This window comes from Gracilinanus agilis, chromosome 3 (assembly GCF_016433145.1).
Source record: "Gracilinanus agilis isolate LMUSP501 chromosome 3, AgileGrace, whole genome shotgun sequence".
Lineage (NCBI taxonomy): Eukaryota > Metazoa > Chordata > Mammalia > Didelphimorphia > Didelphidae > Gracilinanus > Gracilinanus agilis.
The window spans coordinates 65,950,175-65,969,111 of record NC_058132.1 but is presented as its reverse complement, the minus strand read 5'-3'; the positions used below and the strand labels follow the sequence as shown (position 1 = coordinate 65,969,111).

The following is an 18,937-nucleotide window of genomic DNA, read 5'->3' as shown; positions in this document are numbered from 1 at the left end:
TCATTGCATTGCTGCTAGTAGAGAAATCCATTAAGTTTGATTATGCCACAGTGTATCCATCTCTGTGTATATGGTTCTCCTGGTTCTGCTCCTTTCATGCTGCATCAATTCCTGGAGGTCATTCAGTGGCCTTTTTTTAAGAAGCCTTGTTCTTGATCTTTCTTCAGACTTAGATACTGTTGGTCACTCCTGCTTCATACTTTTTTCTCTCTTGGTTTTCAAGAGACTCCTCCCCTAGTTCTCCCTCTACCTAATCTTTCTGCTCCTTCTTTGTCTCCTTTGCTAGGACTTTATCCAGATCATACCCTCTGACTGAGGGTGTCCCTCAGTTCTATCCTGGACCCTCTTTCTCCCTCTATATTACTTTACTTGTCGATTACATCAGCTCCCATGGATTTAATTACTATCATTATATTCATGATCCTCAAATCTACCTTTCCTGTTCTAATCTCTCTGCTGCCCTCCAATCTTGAATCTCCAATTGCCTTTCAGATATCTCTGAATAGACATCTAGTAGACATCTGAAAATCAATATGTCCAAAACAGAGCTCATACTTTTTCCCCCAACCCATATAATTTCCTACTTTTCCTATTACTGTGGAGGGCAATACCATTCTCCCAGGCCTTCATGTTCCCATTCTGTGGATCATCCTGAACTCCTCACTGTCTTTCACCCCTCATTTCCAAGTTGTTCCCAAAGTCTGTCGATTTCACCTTTTCTGCACTTTTTGAGTACACCCTCTTCTCTCCCCTGGCCCTGCCATCATCACTCTAGTGCAGCCTCTCTTCACTTCACACTGTGTAGATAGAAACCACTCCCTAAGTTTGTCCTACTCTGGAATCCATTTTGCATGTGTACTTTGTGTGACAGAGGGGGACAGAAGTAAAAAGGTGTGGTGTGTGAGGGAAGCACCCTGTGGGTGCTTCAGTGGAAAATGGTTGGGAGCAGGAGCTCTAATGCCTGTGGTGCACTCCAGAACTTTTTCTGGCTTAAGCAGTTTGGCGGGCTATGGATTTTGGCTTCCTGATTCAGTTTAGAATATTTTAGCTAGATGATATTTTCTGTCTCCTTCCTACATTTCCCTCTTTTTACTTTATCTCCATTTTGATTAAAACTTAATTGTTAAGAGCTACTAATAGACTTGAGAGTTATATATATATATACATATATATATATAAATTGTGGTTGTCATCTCTCTTTATATATATGTATATGTATACATATATACACACATATATATGGCAACCACAATTTTTAAAATTAATATTACATTTATTATTTTACTTTAACTATTACAACACCTACACTATTGCAATAGGCCTGCTTGTGGATTTTCTTGCCCCAAGTCTCTCCCCTCTCCAATCCATCCTCCATTCAGCCACTAAAGTGATTTTCCTAAAGTACAGGTCTGATCATGTCACACCTCTACTCATAGACTCCAGTGGCTCCCTATTGCCTCCAAATTCAAAATGCTTTCTGTGGCATTCAGAGCCCTTCATAACCTAGCCCCTTCATAACTTTCCAGTCTTTTTACATCCTAATTTCCAACATGTATTTTTTGATCCAATGACACTGGCCTCCTGACTGTTGTTATAATAAACATGAACAAGACACTATCTCCAGGCTTCAGACATTTTCTTTGGCTCTCCTCTGTGCTTTGAATGCTCTTCCTCTTCCTCATCAATTACTGACCTCCCTAAAACCCAACTTTCTACAAGAAAGCCTTCCCCAACCCCTCTTAATTCCAGAGCCTTCCCTCTATTAGTTACTTCCTATTTATTCTGAATATAAATTACTTTGTAAATATATATATATGCTATTTTTAAAAAAACTCTTAACTGTCTTAGAATCAGTACCAAATATTGATTCCAAGGAAGAAGAGTAATAAAGGTTAGACAGTTGGGGTTAAGGGACTTGCCCAGGGGCACAAGACCAAAAAGAGTCCCAGACCAAATTTGAACCCAGGTTCTCCTGAGTTCAAGCCTGGCACTCAATCCACTGAGCTACCTAGCTGCCCCTATCTATTTTCTTATTACTTAAAATCTTTTTCTTGGAATCTAAGTCAAGCTTACTGACCTATGGTTTGCTGATGTCATTCTCTTCCCATTTGTTTTTAAACCCTTAACTTCTGTGTATTGGTTCCTAGGTGGAAGAGTGGTAAGGGTGGGCAATGGGGGTCAAGTGACTTGCCCAGGGTCACACAGCTGGGAAGTGTCTGAGGTCAGATTTGAACCCAGGACCTCCTGTCTCTAGGCCTGACTCTCAATCCACTGAGCTACCCAGCTGCCCCCTCTTCCCATTTTTAATTGAAAAATTAAGACATTTTCTCTTCACTTTTGAGGTAACTTTTCCATTCTCTGTGAACGTTCTGAGATCACTAACAGTAGCTTAGCAACCATATACGTTTTATTCAGTGTGATGTCATTTATCTAGTGATTTGACCTTATAAATTCAGAAAATAAATGTTGAAAATTGTTATTACATGTAATTGGGAAAATAAAATATCTTTGAATAAAACTAAATAAATAGATTTGTAAAATAGAGCTAATGAGTTTGTACTATTTGCTATGCTGAGCTGTTGTGAGGAATGTGCTTTGAAAGCTCTTAAATCATGTTGGTGAAGCATCGAGGGTTCCCCCTTCATCTCCCCCTCAAAAAAATCCCAAGTTTGAGGTTCTTTTTAACTCAACATAAAACCACAGCTCACAAACCTTCAATGCATTTATTTTTTTACTAGAACAACCAGAGGGCCCATCTGTTCAAAACAAAAGGCATTTAATGTAATAGAATGGCATGATAAATAACAAGAAAGCTTTCCTTCACCTTTCCCCCACCTTTCCCCCTTCCCCAAAATCCACATATCACCAGTGGGCAAGGTCTTTACTCTTCCACAGGTTACCATGGCATCATGGAGGAGGGGTAACATTGGAGCAGATAGACTTATAGCACCCTCTGAGAGCTAACTTCCCAACTTGGTACTCACAGGTTCACAAATTGGCTCCCTAAAGGCATGGCTACAATCACAGATTCAAAGGCACTCAGTGAGGCTACATCCCTAAAAGGATAACTCAGCACCCAAGTCACTTAATTTGCCTCAGTTCCTCATCTGCAAAATGAGCTAAAGAAGGAAATGGAAAACTCCAGAATCTTTGCAAGAAAATCCCAAAAGGGATTATGAAGAGTCTGAAATGCCTGAACAGCAACTACAAAAATGCATGTTGATCAATGTAAGAGTTAAAACTAGATATATAAGGTATGGTCGCCAGAAATCGGATTAATGCGATTTCAAATTAAAATAGACCCCAAGTCAGGATGACTTTTATGGAAGTTTATTTACAATTAGGAAGGTTGAAGGTAGGGAAATTGAGAGAGAGAGAAACTCTGGCCTAAATCAGAGGTCTGGACCAGGTAAGAATTTAGAGGCCCAGCAGAGGGGCACAGAGGTTAATTAAACAAGGCTACTAGCCACAAGGCCTTTTACAATTAGAGAGGCAAGAGAGGCCTCCTTGAGGCTAGAGCCTCCAGAAACGCCAAGGAAGGAGAAAGAGAGTCAGCCTAACTTATCCACATGATAATTCAGAGGGAAGCCGTCTGAGGTCTCCCCAGAGATCTTTCTACACAAAGTTCAAAGCGCTAACTGCTTCCACAGGAAGTTACCATCATATTTGAAAGATAGCAGCTTTTGTAACTTCCTGCATCCACCTCCAATTTCAAATGGACAAATAGCAGCCTCAACACTGTTTTGGACTGCCCAAAGGGCAGTCCCTTGTTTTTGATTTGTTACTATCACGTGTGGGTAACAGACCTCCTCCCCACTTAATTCTAAGTTGGGTGGGGTGACATTATTTTTGATGGCTAGAGTCTGAACAATGAATGAGGATGAGCTAATTCCATTTACACATCAGTCAACATTTATTAAGCTCCTACTATGTACCAGACACTATGTCAGGCCCCACAAAAAAGGCAAAAGACAATCCCTGCCCTCAGGGAGCCCACATCGAAGTGAGAGAGAGCATGCAATATTTTATATACATATATATATATACACAGGATAATAGGAAAGAATTAAAAGAGGGAAAGTAATGGAATTGAGGAGCTTTGGGGAAAGCTTCCTAAAGAAGGTAGGATTTTAACTGGGGCATGAAGGAAACCAAGGAAGTCGGGAGGCAGCTATGAGGAGGGAGAATGCTGCAGGTTTGGGGGACAGCCGAAGAGAATGTGCACAGGGTTGAGAGATGGAGGGTCTGGTCTGCGGCACAGCCAGGAGGCCAGTGTCCCTGGATGGAAGAGGCAGGGTGTGATGTGTAGGACACCAGACAGAGCATTTTGTAGAGGAGTTCATACCGTTTCTGAGCAGCAGAGCTGCAAATGCCATCTGGTGATGTCATTGCGTTGCCCTCCCTGCTGGACATCACTCTTTCCAGGGGGTGGGGGTGGGGGCTGCATGGACTTGTTTCTGCTCTCTGCTGCCATCTGCTGGTCTTGAACTGTAATATAGCTTCTTTACTAAGCTGCTATTGCCATCTGCTGGTTGGCCGTTTTCACTGGGCAGGGGGCAGGATCCTTCAGGTCCTGATTATAATCCCAGGAACTCGATTTCATTCTTTCTGGGATATAGACGGGAGCCAGCTAGTCCTTCCAAATTTAAAGAGTATTTTCTTTTTCTTTTTCCTCATTAATTAATTAACTAATTAATTAATTAATTAAGACTCTTTTCCCAGGGTTCCATGATTCATGTTCTTTCCCTCTCCTCTTCCTTCCCCCCCTCCCTGAGATGGCAAGCAAAAGAGTATTTTCTGAAGACACTCCCCATCTTTGCAGAAGCGGGAGGTCCACAAGTGTTGTACATTGCACATATTTTCAGACTTAAAATTTATCAATCAGTTGTACTGATTTTTTTCCCTCTTCTTTTTCTTTTCATCCTTAAAAAACAAGCAAACAAGCAAACCAATGTTACAAGGGCTGGATCTCTGGAAGGGGAAGAGGGATACCGGGGAGAACAATGGTGATGTAAAAAAAATCAAAAATTTAATTTCTATTTAGAATATTTTCCATGGTTACGTGATTCATGATTTTTCCCACCTCTCTTCCCTCCCCTCTCCTAGGCTGTCAAGCAATTCCACTGGTTATATACAAGAATCATTGTTCAAAACCTATTTCCATGTTATTCATATTTGCAATAAAGTGACCTTTTAACATCAAAACCCTAATCATATCCCCATCGAACTACAAGATCGATCACATGTTTTTCTTTTGTGAAAAAATTAATTTCAAAAAAGTGTCTTCTGAACTATCCTTTCTTCTTTTATTGCTCAGATTCGGTCAAAATTCTTTATTGAGTTTTGACCCAAAGTTCCTTTGGCCTTCTATCATACTCTAGACTTGCTGGACTTCACACTGGATGGGTATGGGGTGAAGACATTCAGCCTCCAAGTTAACATGTTAACCCTAGTTAACTTGGATATCATCTCGAGCAAGACTGAAAAGGGTGGGTGGAGCTAGTAAAACCACACTTTATCTCAACAAAATAAATGAATTCCTGGAATTTCTACACAAACATATTATTAATATATTATATGTCATAATATAGTATTGATAACAAAATATTATTCATCCCCAGGCCACATCATCTTAATCAGAAATTTGCCCTGTTTCCTAAGATACTTTACTCTCTAAACCTGGGATAACCTTGCTCTTGGAGTTACAAAGACAGACAGATAGATATAGATAGATGGAAATATAGATAGATAGATAGATAGATAGATAGATAGATAGATAGATAGATAGATAGATAGATAGATAGATAGACAGACGGATAGATAGACAGACAGGTAGATAGATGAATGAATGGACAGACTAGATATAGAGACAGACTTTCTGGAACATGCATCCTAAAAACTGCTATTCTAAGCTCTCCTTATCTGCCGTCTTGAGATCATATCTTTTCACGAGGGCAGGAGAGAGGCATTGTGCCAGGACTAGGGAAGGGATCTGCTATATACTTCCCTGATAAAGCTGTATCTGAAATAGTGGCTTCAATTTGGGATGCTGCATTTTAGTAGGGACATTAACAAGCTAGAACAGGGATTCTGAACCTTTTCGGTGTCACTGGCCCTTTGGCAGTCTGGAGATGCCTTTGGAACTCTTTAGCAATGTTTTTAAATGAATAAAATAAATACGTAAGATTACAAAGGAATACAATCATATTGAAACATAGTTTTAAAAATAACCAAATAAAATAAACCCTCAAACTCAAGATTAGAAACTAGAGGACATTTAAAGGATAAGCAGGATGGTGAAAGGTATTGAGGCCTCACCATATGGACATTGGTTAAAGAAACTAGGAAAATTTAATTTAGAGAAAAGTCTCAGAGGGCTATGATCACTGCACATGAAAGACTATTGTGTGGACAAAGGATTAGGCTTGTTCTATTTGGCTCTAAAAGGCAGTTTTATTGTTGATCAGGCATTTTTGAGTCACATCCAACTCTTCATAACCCCACTTGGGGTTTTCTTGGCAAAGATACTGGAGTGTTTTGCCATTTCATGCTCCAGCTCATTCTATAAATGAGGGAATTGGAGGTCATAGGGTTAAGTGACTTGCCCAAGGTCGCATAGCTACGGAGTGTCTGAGACCAAATTTGAAATCAGGAAGAGGAGGTAAGTACTGGTACTCTTTATCCTGTGCCACCTAACCACCCCCTAGAAGGCAAAGAAGTAAATTTAGAACCAATGTCAGCAAAAAACCAAAACTTTTTAGTACTATCCCAAGTAGCATGGACTGTCTCAAGAGGCAGTGGAGTCCTCCTTCCTGGAAATCTTCAAAGAAGTAGGTCGTAGAGGGGATTTCTGTGTATGGAGTGAACTAGATGAGCTTCAAAGTCCTTTCCAACTCTCTGAGCTTCAATCAATCAATAAACATTTATTAAGCAACTGGTATGTGCCAGGAGTTATGCTAAACCAAGTGGATGCAAAAAAGAGGTGAAAGACAATCCCCTCAAGAAGTTTACAATCTAATGGGGAAGACAACATCCAAACGATTACATACATAGCAAGCTCTATACAAAATAAATAGGAAATAACAGAAGGAAGATTCCAGAGGGGTTGAGAAAGGCTTCCTGTAGAAGGTGGAATCATAGCTGGGGCTTAAAGGAAGTGAATGAGATCTGTAGTCATTGTGGAGAAGGGAGAGCATTCCAGTAATGGGGCAACAGCAAGAAAATACCCAGAGTGGAGAGATGGAATATCTTGTTTCAGGAACAGCCTGGAAACCAGTGTCCCTGGATGAAAGAATACATGTCGGGGAGTTAGGTGTAAACAGAAGCCTGGAAAGGAAGGGCTTTGAATGCCAGAAAGAGCACTTTGTAGTTGCTCCTCAAAACCAACAGATTTTATTGAATTAGGGGTAGGGATGGAGGAGGGGTGATGTGATATTTTGCCTAAACTGGGCTCTCCCAGGTGATATGACTCCCGACCAAGGACAATTAAGTCCTAGAACATGTGAAGAGAGGTATTCATGCCTGGACAATACTCTCTGTGTCAGAAATCACTCTGCTGATTTCTGAAAATGACAGAGGGGATGGGGATTTTATCGACCAGCTACTCTGTCTGACTTCCATTATGGGGAGCATACTACTTCTCCAAATGGTCTTTTCAGTTTAAGGCCAGCTTGAATTGTTGGGAAGTTTCTCCCATATTTTAAACTAAAATACATCTCCTAGTAATTTCTGCCTGTTAGTTTTGGTTCATGGAGTCAGAGAATTTCAGAGCCAGAAGAGTGCTCAGAGAATTTTCATTATAACTATCTCTAAAGCAGGAAATTGCCTCTAGGAAAATCCTAGAGACGGGAGATTCGTTTCTTCATGAGACAGTCCATTCTTCCTTTGTGAACAGCTCTAACTATTGGATCAGATGGTGCCCAAGGTTACTGCTAGGTCTAAAGTCCTTTGATCCAACTTTTTCCTTTAAACTGACCTAAAATCTGGTTTTTCTAGAACTTTTACCAATTGTGTCCTTCTCCTTTTCCTTCTCCAACTCAGCACCTAAGAATTCCCTTCCTGGAACCCCCAAGGATCTCCCCTTCATCAATAACTGCCCCTCAGTTCCCCAAAGGCTGTATGTGTCAGGGCTTCTCTGCCATGATCTAGAAACCTCTTACTTTGGAAGAATATACTGTTTCTGCAGCCCCTCCTTTCCATAAGATGGCTCCTCCTAAGACTTCCATTGAGGGAGATGCCAGGTCAGCCATGTGTTCTTTTCTCATCACTTCTGCATTTTAGAATTCTTTATCATGTTCCCTACACTGGTTACCTCAACCTACACCTCCTCATGATCTTTCCAGGATAGAGTGTTGTAGGAATATAAGTTAGGGATGGTCAGTTTTCTAGGGTTAGTGAAAGAAGGGAATTTTGAGGTAAGCCCTGGGAAAGGATTCTGGGAGTCTCCAACTGAAAAATAACTGAACTTCATTTTCTTCTTGGATTTCATCTTACATCCCTCTAGGACACTTTCCCATTGCAGGGTTAAGCTCCTTAAAGGTAGGAATTGTCTTTCCTTTTTCTTCTTTTTGTGTTTCAAGTTGTTAGCAGAGTGCCTGATACATAGATGCTCAATGAATGCTGACAGACTAACTGCTTCCAGTTATGACCTTTAGGATCAAACAGGAAAAGTCCAATTCCTCATTCCCATGACATCCTCCAAACAATTCAAGATAATCAACGTGTCCCCTCAAGTCTTCTCTTCTTCATGGTAACTCTCCCACTTTGTTCAACATATGCTTGGACACAATTCAACTAACAAATATGCTATGTGGTTGTTTGTGTTTAAAGGAGGACCAGTGACATCACGGAGTAATATCTTGACTTTTTGTATAAATTGGATTTAAGTGAGACGGAGTTGCTCAAAGTTGTCCATCTCGGGAGCAGCTGGGTGGCTCAGTGGATGGAGAGCCTGACCTAGAGACGGGAGGTCCTAGGTTCAAATCTGGCTGCAGATACTTCCTTGCTGTGTGACCCTGGGCAAGTCCCTATTGCCTAGCCCTTACCGCTCTTCTGCTTTGGAACCAATATTTAGTATTGTAAGATTCTAAGACAGAAGATAAGGGTTTAAAAAAAAATCAAAGTCATCAGTCTCATTCTCTCATCTAGAATCACTGAAGTCCAGTGGCAGAACAAAAGTCAGGACAACTGGTGATGGTAGGTGACTTTGGCCCCTTCATTGTCTGACCAAGTTCTAAACTGCTTCAACTGTCTTCAACTGGAACAAAAGATTCTCATTGGCCAATTCCACTGTGTGGGTGGGGGGGAAGTCTTCACCTACATCCCTCTAACTCACTAACAGTTTTGAAGCCTATCATAGGCTATGCCTGCAAGATTGGGAAACCCGTCAACCTATACCTGCTGTTTAGAGATCCTTAACCAATATGTAGGTTATACTGACCAGAAATAGTCAGGTCCTAAGACTGATTATTCTCATAACTGTACATCATAAGCCTCCTATATGCCTTATTTGAAAACTGGCCCCAGACGAAGCAATCAGTTTACTATTTCCGTATTCCTTTGACTGTTTAGACATGCTCGGAATATATACAGGGAACACTACCTGCTCATCCTTCCCCTCCCAACTTGGAAAGACCTTAATCTTTCCCAGTTAGAAATTAATTAGATGCCCTAATGTTGTATTATTTCCTTTTGATTAACTGATCTTATATGACTAACTGTTTAAAAGTCTGTCTCTTCCTGTAGCCTTAAGCTAAAGAAGGGGGCTGGCCCCAATTTGTTGGGGAATTGCCATGCATTGCTTATTAAACTGATATGCTCAAAAGATCAAACCTTTGTTTTCTCACACTTGCATCTTCTGTTTGTTACACAACATTCAGTGGAATGCTGGTAAATGTTTATGGTCTACTGTCAGAGGGGAGGAAGGAGTTTAAATACGCTTTTAAGTTTAAATTGCATTATTAACATTTTCTCCATCACTTTCTTAAGTCAAAAAAAATCAACACAACAGCAGATCAAGGCATGATTTGTCTTAATTTGCCATTTTCCAAGAGTCAGTACTCAAAATGAACATTTAACAATGAGTTCCCTAGATTTGGTTCAGGCTAGCTCTAATATACACATCCCTATAACATCCTTCTGAAGCTGTGGACTCCAGAACTGAAACTGAAATTCCAGGATGGTCTGATGGGAGCAGAGAACAGGGAGAGACCCAACAAATGTCTGCTGCTCCTTCCACCTGACAAGCCTTTGTACAGTAGAGAGAACCTTAGATTTGGAATCAGGAGAGTTAGGTTTGAATCCTAATGGTCAAGTCCAAGCCTCATGACCTTGGGCAAGTCATTTAACTTTAGTGAATGACTTTATAAAATGAAATAACAATACTCACACTCCCTGTCTCATGCAACTGTCATGAGGAAACCACTTTGTAAAGGGTGAAGTGCAGTAGGATTGGAATTTTTTTTTAGCTTTTATTTTATTAATAGAATTTATATGTATAGGTATCTTAGTCTTTCCTCTCCCCACATATGTATATATAGATTATGACTTTCATGTTTCCATTTTTCAATTCATTCTCTGGAGGTGACATCCACAAGTTATTCTTCAAGAATTAATTCTGTAGCTGAATATGTTTTCTTGGTTCTACTCATTTCACTGTTATCTCATGTGGGTCTTTTTTAATTAGTCTGCTTATCATTTCTTATGGCATATCAACAATCATGTCACAATTTGTCTAGCCATTCCCCAATTGATGGGCATTCCCTCAATTTTCAGGGTTTGTTTGGGTTTTTTTGCCACCACAAAGTGAGTGGCTACAAATATTTTTGGAATACATTCTTTTCCTTTCTCCCTGATTTCCTTGGGAAACAGAAACAGCAACTGTATTGCTGGGTCTAAGGGTACACACAGTTATAAAATGTATTTGGATGTAATTCCAAATTGCTCTCCAAAATGTCTGAGTCATTTCACAGTTCTACCAACAATGTATTAGTGTCCTCATTTCCCAAATTCCCTTCCAACATTTAGGACTGGAAATTTTTATTCTCAATGAAAACAGCAACCCTGGGTCTTCCTATCCTGCTTAATCTTCTCTCCAAGCAAACCTGCAATTTGGACTTAGATTTGAATCCTGGAGACATTATTATTTTTTACTGTGTCACCTGAGGTGACTTGCTTAGTCTCTCTGAGTCTCAGTTTCCCCACCTATAAAAAAAGTTGGGCTAAATGATCCCTAAGGCCCCATGCCTAAGTGGCACAGTGGATAGTGTGCTGGAAGTGGAGATATAAAAGACCTGAGTTCAAATCCAGCCTCAGATACTTTCTAGCTACATGATCCTGGGAAAGTAATTTAACCTCTTTGCCTCAGTTTCCTCTTCTGTAAAATGAGAATAATAAGCAGCATCTACCCCCCAGAGTTGTTGAGAAGATCAAATGACATAATATTTGTACATTTACTTTTTATTTTATCTTTTCTCAATGACCATGAATGAGATATTTATAAAGTATTTAGCACAGTGCCTGATGTATGGTAAGTACTTAATAAATGCTTTTTTTTTTTTTCTCACTTTCTTTCCCTACTTTCTCTGACTCCAATTGTCTATTTTCACAGAACCGTAGATTTACAGCTGGGAGGAGACCTTGTGGTTGGGTCGTTTTCAGACTCTTCTGATTCTTTCTGACCCCATTTGGGGTTTTGTTGGCAGATACTGGCATGGTTTGTCATTCCTTCTCCAGCTCATTTTCAGATGAGGAAACGGAGATACAGAGAAATGAAACCTGCTCCGCAGAAGTGGGCTGGGCACGAATGCGAGCCCAGGTTCTCACCCTCCCAGACCCCCGCCCAGTTCTAAGTTCCGTTCCTCCTAGCAGCAGGAGCCATCCCGATGCGCTGAAATCTAACTGCGCTCCTTCTTGAATGCTGTGGATCCCTAAACCCTCTCCTTCCCCCCATCCTTGCTTGCAGGACCGCAGAGCGTCCTTTCCCTCCAGATCCTCAGGCACACTCTCTCCTGTGCTGCAGAGCCCGGAAAACGAAACTGAACCCTAACGGGGAAATCGTTTGCTGCCCGCCTCTGAGGAGGAGCCAAAGCACGATTATAAAAGGAGCGCAAAGACCTGGATTCGGGCTCTGCGCGGTGTTCGCCTCCACGTCGGGCTGAGACACCTTCAAGCAAGCTTCTCACTCCAAGGTAAAAGGACCATGACTGTTCTTTCCCTTTGAATTCTCCGCCCCGCGAGTTTAAGGGATTTTCTTATTCCTTTGGTGGGAGGGTTGCAAGTGGCCACAGTTGTCCGCCAGGGATGCTGCAGAAGGGACTGAATCCGCTGGGATTGGCTGGACTTGGAAGGTCCCTTAAGATTCTGGGATAGCTCTTCTGCCTTAGAACCAATGCATAGAAGTGATTCTAAGACGGAAGGTAAGGGTTTAAAAAAAAAAAAAAAAGATTCTGGGATTGTTGTGGGAGTTGGCTCGGCCATGGCTCTGACAAGAAGGGAACAGAACGCTGGTCTAAGTGGCCACTTCCCCTCTAATGAGCTGTGACTTAAAGCAAGTCTAACCCTCAGGAGGGCTCCATTCTCCACCCACCTCCTTCCTTCAAAGAGAGGCTGGACTCTTTGGGGCCATTTGCACTCGATTATCTCAAAAAGTCCCTTCTAGTTCCAGCGATCTAGAATCAGAATGCAAGAGAATAGCTCCCCAGCAGTTCCGAGGCAGCTCGGGAGAACGAGATTTCCAGCTGGAAGGAACCTTCCTCAGAAGGCTAGTCCGACCTGCTAAGGGGCAAACAGAGAGACCCAGAGAGGCAAAGGGACTTGCTCTGAGATCTAGAGTGAATTGAATGAATTAATGACAGCATCTGTCCAAGGGTCTTTCCAACACCGCCTTGTCTATCGTGGGACTGTAATTAGACCGCTAGGGGCTGTCTTGGGGGGTAAATTCAGTTGCAAAGGAGAATGGAGGCTGACCTCCGGGCAGAGGACAGTCAGGTCAATGGTACAGGCATGCCAGAGCACGAGAAGACCCGTGGCCCAGGGAAACAAACTCTGGGGAAAAGGAGCCCCAGCAGTAGCGTCCTGGGGATGATCATGCCACATGTCACCTGCTGGAGAACCACAAGGTAAGCTTTCCCTCGCCAGCATTCTGGGTCCGAAGCCTCACGAGCCCCACACGGATAGGGTAGCGGCTGTTATGGACTCGAGGTACAGCCTCAACCTTGCCTAGTTAGTGCCGATCCCCGCGGCCCCAGGACCATGCCTGGCACTTTGGAGGCGCTCTATGGTCCCACCAGCTGAATTCAACCCTTCAGCCTTTCTCTACAGGCATCAGGAGCCACAGTGCCACCATGTGGCAGAAGTCGATGCTGCTCCTTCTGGGCTATCTGCTGCTGTCCAGCTGCTTCGTGGATGCTGGTAAGAACGGCTTGGAGTGGGAGGGAAGCAGGCTCCATCAGGCGTGGCCAGGTTGGTGTCGGGGAAATGGGCATGAAATGGGTCCTTTAGTTCAGCGGAGGGCGACCCTGGCAATCCATGGAAAAGACCCAGACTTCAGAACACTGGGTGGGGGCAAGGGTGAGCCCAGTGCGGATGGAACCACCATTGCTTACACCATTGCCATCGGCTTCCTAGTTTGACTGATTATTCCTGCTAACCAGGAACTCTACTGCTTCCCCACCGCTGATGAGTGCTTCCGTCTTTGCCTCCCAAATTCTGCACCCTCTGGAAAGCGCTCTGAGCCCCTCACCCTAATTATGATTAATCTCAAGGTCGCTGAGCCTGGGACAGTGACTAGAACTGGGTTCTCTGGGTGCTGGACCTTGTGGGGCTGAAAGACAAGGCGTGGTTCAGACAGGCTTCTGCAAATGGGTATAGAGCAATGCCTCTGGGAGGCATCATTAGAATAGCTGGTGTCTCTGAGGAGCTTTGTGAGGCAAATAGGGAAAGCCCCATTGTGCAGAAAAAGAAACTCAAGTACATGGCTAGCTCCTGAGTATTTTTGCCAGGACCGAAACCCTTCTGACTCAGTTTCCTCATTTGAGAAATGAGGCCATGGTATTGAATGACATCTAAATCTGTGATTCTACCACTTCAAGTCCAGATGCTATGTCCTACCACACTACCACTTGGCACCAAAAAAAAAAAGACAAGCGGCCAAGTGACAATGATGAGAAAGGACAGAAGCAGTCTGAGTCAGAGGGGCTTTGGAAAGAAACTAATATGGTGGGGGCAGCTGAGTGGCATAGTGGATTGAGTCAGGCCTAGAGACGGGAGGTCCTGGGTTCAAATATGACCTCAGACACTTCCTAGCTGGGTGACCCTGGGCAAGTCACTTAACCCCCATTGCCTAGCTCTTACCACTCTTCTGCCTTAGAACCAATACACAGTATTGATTCTAAGATGGAAGGTAAAGGTTTAAAAAAAAAAAACTAATATCTTGTTAGGAGAGATGTGAACTGGTCTGCCCGTGCTTGAAAACAATGTGGAATCATGTAAGAAAAGTGACAAAACTAAGCCACCCTTTGACACCCTATCAGCTAGGTGACATAGTGGAGAGAGCACTTAAACTCAAGGCAGAAAGATTTGAGTTCAAATCCTGACTCCCTAGCTATGTGGCCCTAGACAAGTCCCTTCACTGATCGGTCTCAGTTTCCCCATCTGTAAAATGGAGCTAATAATAGCATCTCTCTCTCCCAAAGTTGTGGTGAGGATAAAATGAGACAATATTTTAAAATGCATTATAAACATTAACGTGCTATATAATTGCTAGCTATTGTTATCAGCTATTATGAAGATAATTCACTTTGGGTTTTGTGTTCTTTTCCAACAGGCTCTGATGAATACTCTGATGAATCTGATGATGGTTGTGGGATCTTGGATGCCCTTCCATATATGGTGGTAGGAGGAGGTAGGTCTATGTGAATAAAGTCAAGGGGGATCTAAGTGAGCTGGTTCCTGAGGATACCACCTGGGGAGGATGCCATAGGCAGCAGGGTTTGTGTCTTTTTCTTTTTTTAAAGCTAAGGTTAGCAGTAGGCAGTGGTAGTGGCAGGCAGCTGGGTGGTAGAGTGGATAGCACACTGGACTTGGAATTAGGAAGACTCATCTTTCTTGTTTCAAATCTGGCTTCAGATTTGTGTCTAGTTGGGTGACCCTGGGCAAGTCACTTAATCCTGTTTGACTCAGTTTCCCCACCTTAAAATGAACCAGAGAAGGAAATGGCAACCTACTCTAGTGTCTTTGCCAAGAAAACTAAAACTCCAGTTGGTATCACAAAGAGTCAGACACAAGGGAAAGCAACTGAACTACCCAGCCCTCTGTGTACTCTGGTGCCCACTTAGCTACCTCTAAGTCAAGATATGTTCCCTCATAGCACTCCATATGTTGCCAAAATCACAGATGATCAATCAATCGATCTATATTTCTATATCACACACAAACACAGGAGGAAGGCACCAACCTTGCCTCCCACTCCCAGCTCTCTTGTTATGCCAGCTTGCTCACTCCACCTGCCAGAGAAGCTATTCCGTATATGATCTGGGCATCGGTTTATTTCCTCCACCATGGAAAATTCTTAAGACGACAAGACGAATCATAAAACACTATTTCAAGTAGCCTCTTCTCATTCTGTCTGGGTTTCCCCTCAGACCTGCCCTGTCCGTACCGTAGCTTCCAGCCAGCCAAGCATGGTGGCTCTTTAGTCCTTTCGGTTGCAGGTTAATCATCTTGTCCAATGAGGGAAGGACTGTTCTGGGAAGCCCGTCTCCCACCGAGGCAGCCAGCCTCTACCTCGAGGATCCTGGAATCCTGGCCCTTGTGAGGTAGCTGCCACAACTGGGAAGATCCATTTGTCAGGGTCATTATTTGCTGCCCTACCTGCAAGAAAGAAGGTGCTAGATGCTTTCATCCCCAAAGAGAAAGCCCCAAACAAGGACCTTTCGAGAAGTTAACACCTCTTATAATAACCAAAGGAATCATCCAGCCAGACACACACACACACACACACACACACACACACACACACACAAGTGTGGGGAATGGCTAGTAATGGGTCACTATATCATCTCCCAAAAGTACATGTCTTTTAGTAAAGGGTCAGAGCTCATGTCCTTAGTCCATCAGATTAGTATGTGTGTATGTGTATGTATGTGTATTTAAAAAGAAAGAATACAATAAATTATATATTGTATATTATATACAATAAATTTATATAATTTGCAAATTATATGAAGAAATAAAATTAATGTATTTTAAAAATACACATAATATGCACACATATATGTACATATATCTGCACATAACATAGACATATATACTCATCTCATGCACACTTATTTATTTATTTATTTAAGCCTTTACCTTATGTCTTGGAATCAATACTGTGTATTGGTTCCAAGGCAGAAGAGTGGTAAAGGCTAGGCAATGGGAGTGAAGGGACTTACCCAGGGTCACACGGCTAGGAAGTATCTAAGGCCAGATACATATTTATAATAGATCATTTATGCTAGCATTTACAGAATACTTTATGGCCTGCAGAGCTTGATATATTGATTACACTATGTCACATTATAGAGGCAACTGAATGACTCAATGGATAGAGCACAGGGAGGGAAGACTTGAGTTCATATCTGGCCTTAGACCCTCACTAGCTATGTGACTCTGGCCAAGTCCATTGGGAAGGAAATGGCACACCAATCCAATATCTTCGGCAGGAAAACCTCATACAAGGTCATGAAGAGTTGGACACTTGTGAACAATAATATTATACTATACTATGTTATATATCATATAATTATAATATGTTGTTATATTATGTTTTATTATGTTACTTCATTAGATTAGATTACATTTCTATTTTATAGTATGATATTACATTACATTATAATCTCATTTGGTCTTTACAACAACCTTGTGAGGTAGATGCTTTTTTTTTTACCCTGATTTTACAAATGAGGAAACTGACTTTCGAGTACAGTGACTTGCCCAGGGTCACACAACCAGTAACAAAGGAAGGGCTTCTTAGTCAGTTGGTGACTAGTAGGGCTATTTATACCTAATCCGCTGAGCCCCAAGAGAGCAGAAGGAGAGCTGGACTTTGAAGCTGGATGTCCTGCCTCTATAGCACACCTGTAGGAAGTTGGACAAATCTCTTGGTCCCTTTGAGCCTCAGTTTCTTCATGTGTAAAATGGGGTTAATAATGACAACATAGATTGATTTTTTGGGTCCAGGCAAGTGATCTGGTTGGTGTGGAGATCTCCTAATGTGTATACTTCTTCCTCTTCTCCAGATCTAGAACTCACTGGAAACTTGGGGTTCAAGAGAGTCACTGAATGCTTGGACAAGTTCAGTGACTTGCCCAGGGTCACTTAGACAGCAAGGAGGGGTCAGAGGGAGGAGGTGAACTTGCTTTCATCTGATTTCAAAGCTGTCCTCCTACCCACTGCGCCATCTTGTTTCTCACACTTCGGTAGGACTTTATATGAACGTTGGAGGGAATCAGATGAGGAACAGTATGGAGTACTGGACAGAGTACTTGACTTGGACTTAGGAAGACCTTGGGTCCAACACTGGCTTAGAGACTTAACTGTGTAATCCTGAGCAAGTCACTTAATTGTTCTCTACCTCAGTCTCCTCAGCTGTAAAATGAGGGGGTCAAGTTCAGTAGCTTCTAAGGTTCCTTCCAACTCTATTGCTATGATCCTAGAGCTATTATCAACTGCCTCTCTTGACAGCTCGGCAAACCCTGAGGTTCTGAGGATCTTTGGTAGATGGCCTCTGGCTTTGCATCCCTAGTCATTTGTCCTTCCCACCCTGACTCACTTCTGTGCCCGGCTGAAGGACAGACATCTGTGCTGGGGATGGAGGCAGAGGCCACTGTCTTTATGCCTCCAAGTATGGAGCCCTTACCTGATTCAGCCATTCTTTGTTGCAGGGTTATTGGCTTTTGGCCTCCCAGCATTGGGGTTCACAGGTGCTGGCATAGCTGCCAATTCTGTGGCCTCAACCCTGATGAGTTGGTCAGCAGTGATAAATGGTGGTGGTGTGCCAGCTGGTGGGTTTGTGGCTACCCTACAAAGCCTTGGTAAGTGGGACCCCAGAGACCCAGAAAAGGGATTCCATCTAATGCCCATAAAGGGGAAATCAATTGCCTGAGGTCACAAGGACTTGCTTTCATCTGTGACAAGATCTGTAACAGATCTCAAGTCTAGGGCTCTCCCCTCTGCCTCTCTGTATATCTGAATGAACTCTTTAGGGTCAAAAGCTCTATGTCCCTTCATGGTATCACCTCAGAACTGTAGAAACTGAGGTAGAAGGGGCCTTAGAGGCCAGCCAATCCACTGTAGTAAGAGTGAGTGGCATTTTTTTACTATGGAGTGAGAGAATATTCTTGCTAAAGCAAAATGTTCACCTTTCTCCTTGAGGCCCCCACAAGATGGGTGGGCCTTCCTTCTCTCAGTTACTTACCCCATGAGGAACTCTGCGTTTGTTTTCCAGGAGCTGGGATGAGCAGCACGGCCTTGGCTGGTGTGGGAGCCAAGGTTGGCTATGAGATCCATCAGAATTTTGTGTGCCAAAAGAAGGAGAAGTCTGGAGAATTAGAGGGGTGAGTAGGATGGAGCATCTGCCAGCAACTCTGACCAGCCAATCAGAGGACAGATGAATCTTGATGACCAGAGACCGTGGTGATGGGCTCAGAATTCTGGATGAATACACTGAATAAATCTGTTCACCCAAAAGTTCATTGTCTCTTTCTGACTTGTCCTTCTTGAGGAGCATCAGGCCAGTGAAGTATCAGTGGGGATGACCAACTTCTCCTCTCCCTGTCTCTTGTCTCCCCACCCTTCTCTCTACCTCTCTCTGACCACCCAGCCCCATCCCAGCTGAAAAACTTGCACTCCGCCCTCCCACTTACTATGTGGAAAGTATTGCTAAGAATATAAA

At 42.7% G+C, this 18,937-nt stretch overlaps 1 protein-coding gene across 1 annotated transcript; it reads left to right on the top strand.

Moving 5' to 3' along the window:
• Positions 1-12,119: 12,119 nt before the first annotated feature.
• IFI6 (interferon alpha inducible protein 6) lies at positions 12,120-18,732 on the top strand. Its single transcript, XM_044671385.1, is given in 7 exon segments — positions 12,120-12,188; positions 13,321-13,410; positions 14,825-14,902; positions 17,283-17,362; positions 17,365-17,392; positions 17,928-18,077; positions 18,491-18,732. Coding segments are annotated over 6 exon segments (516 nt in total). The 5' UTR covers positions 12,120-12,188; positions 13,321-13,343; the 3' UTR covers positions 18,604-18,732.
• Positions 18,733-18,937: the final 205 nt, after the last annotated feature.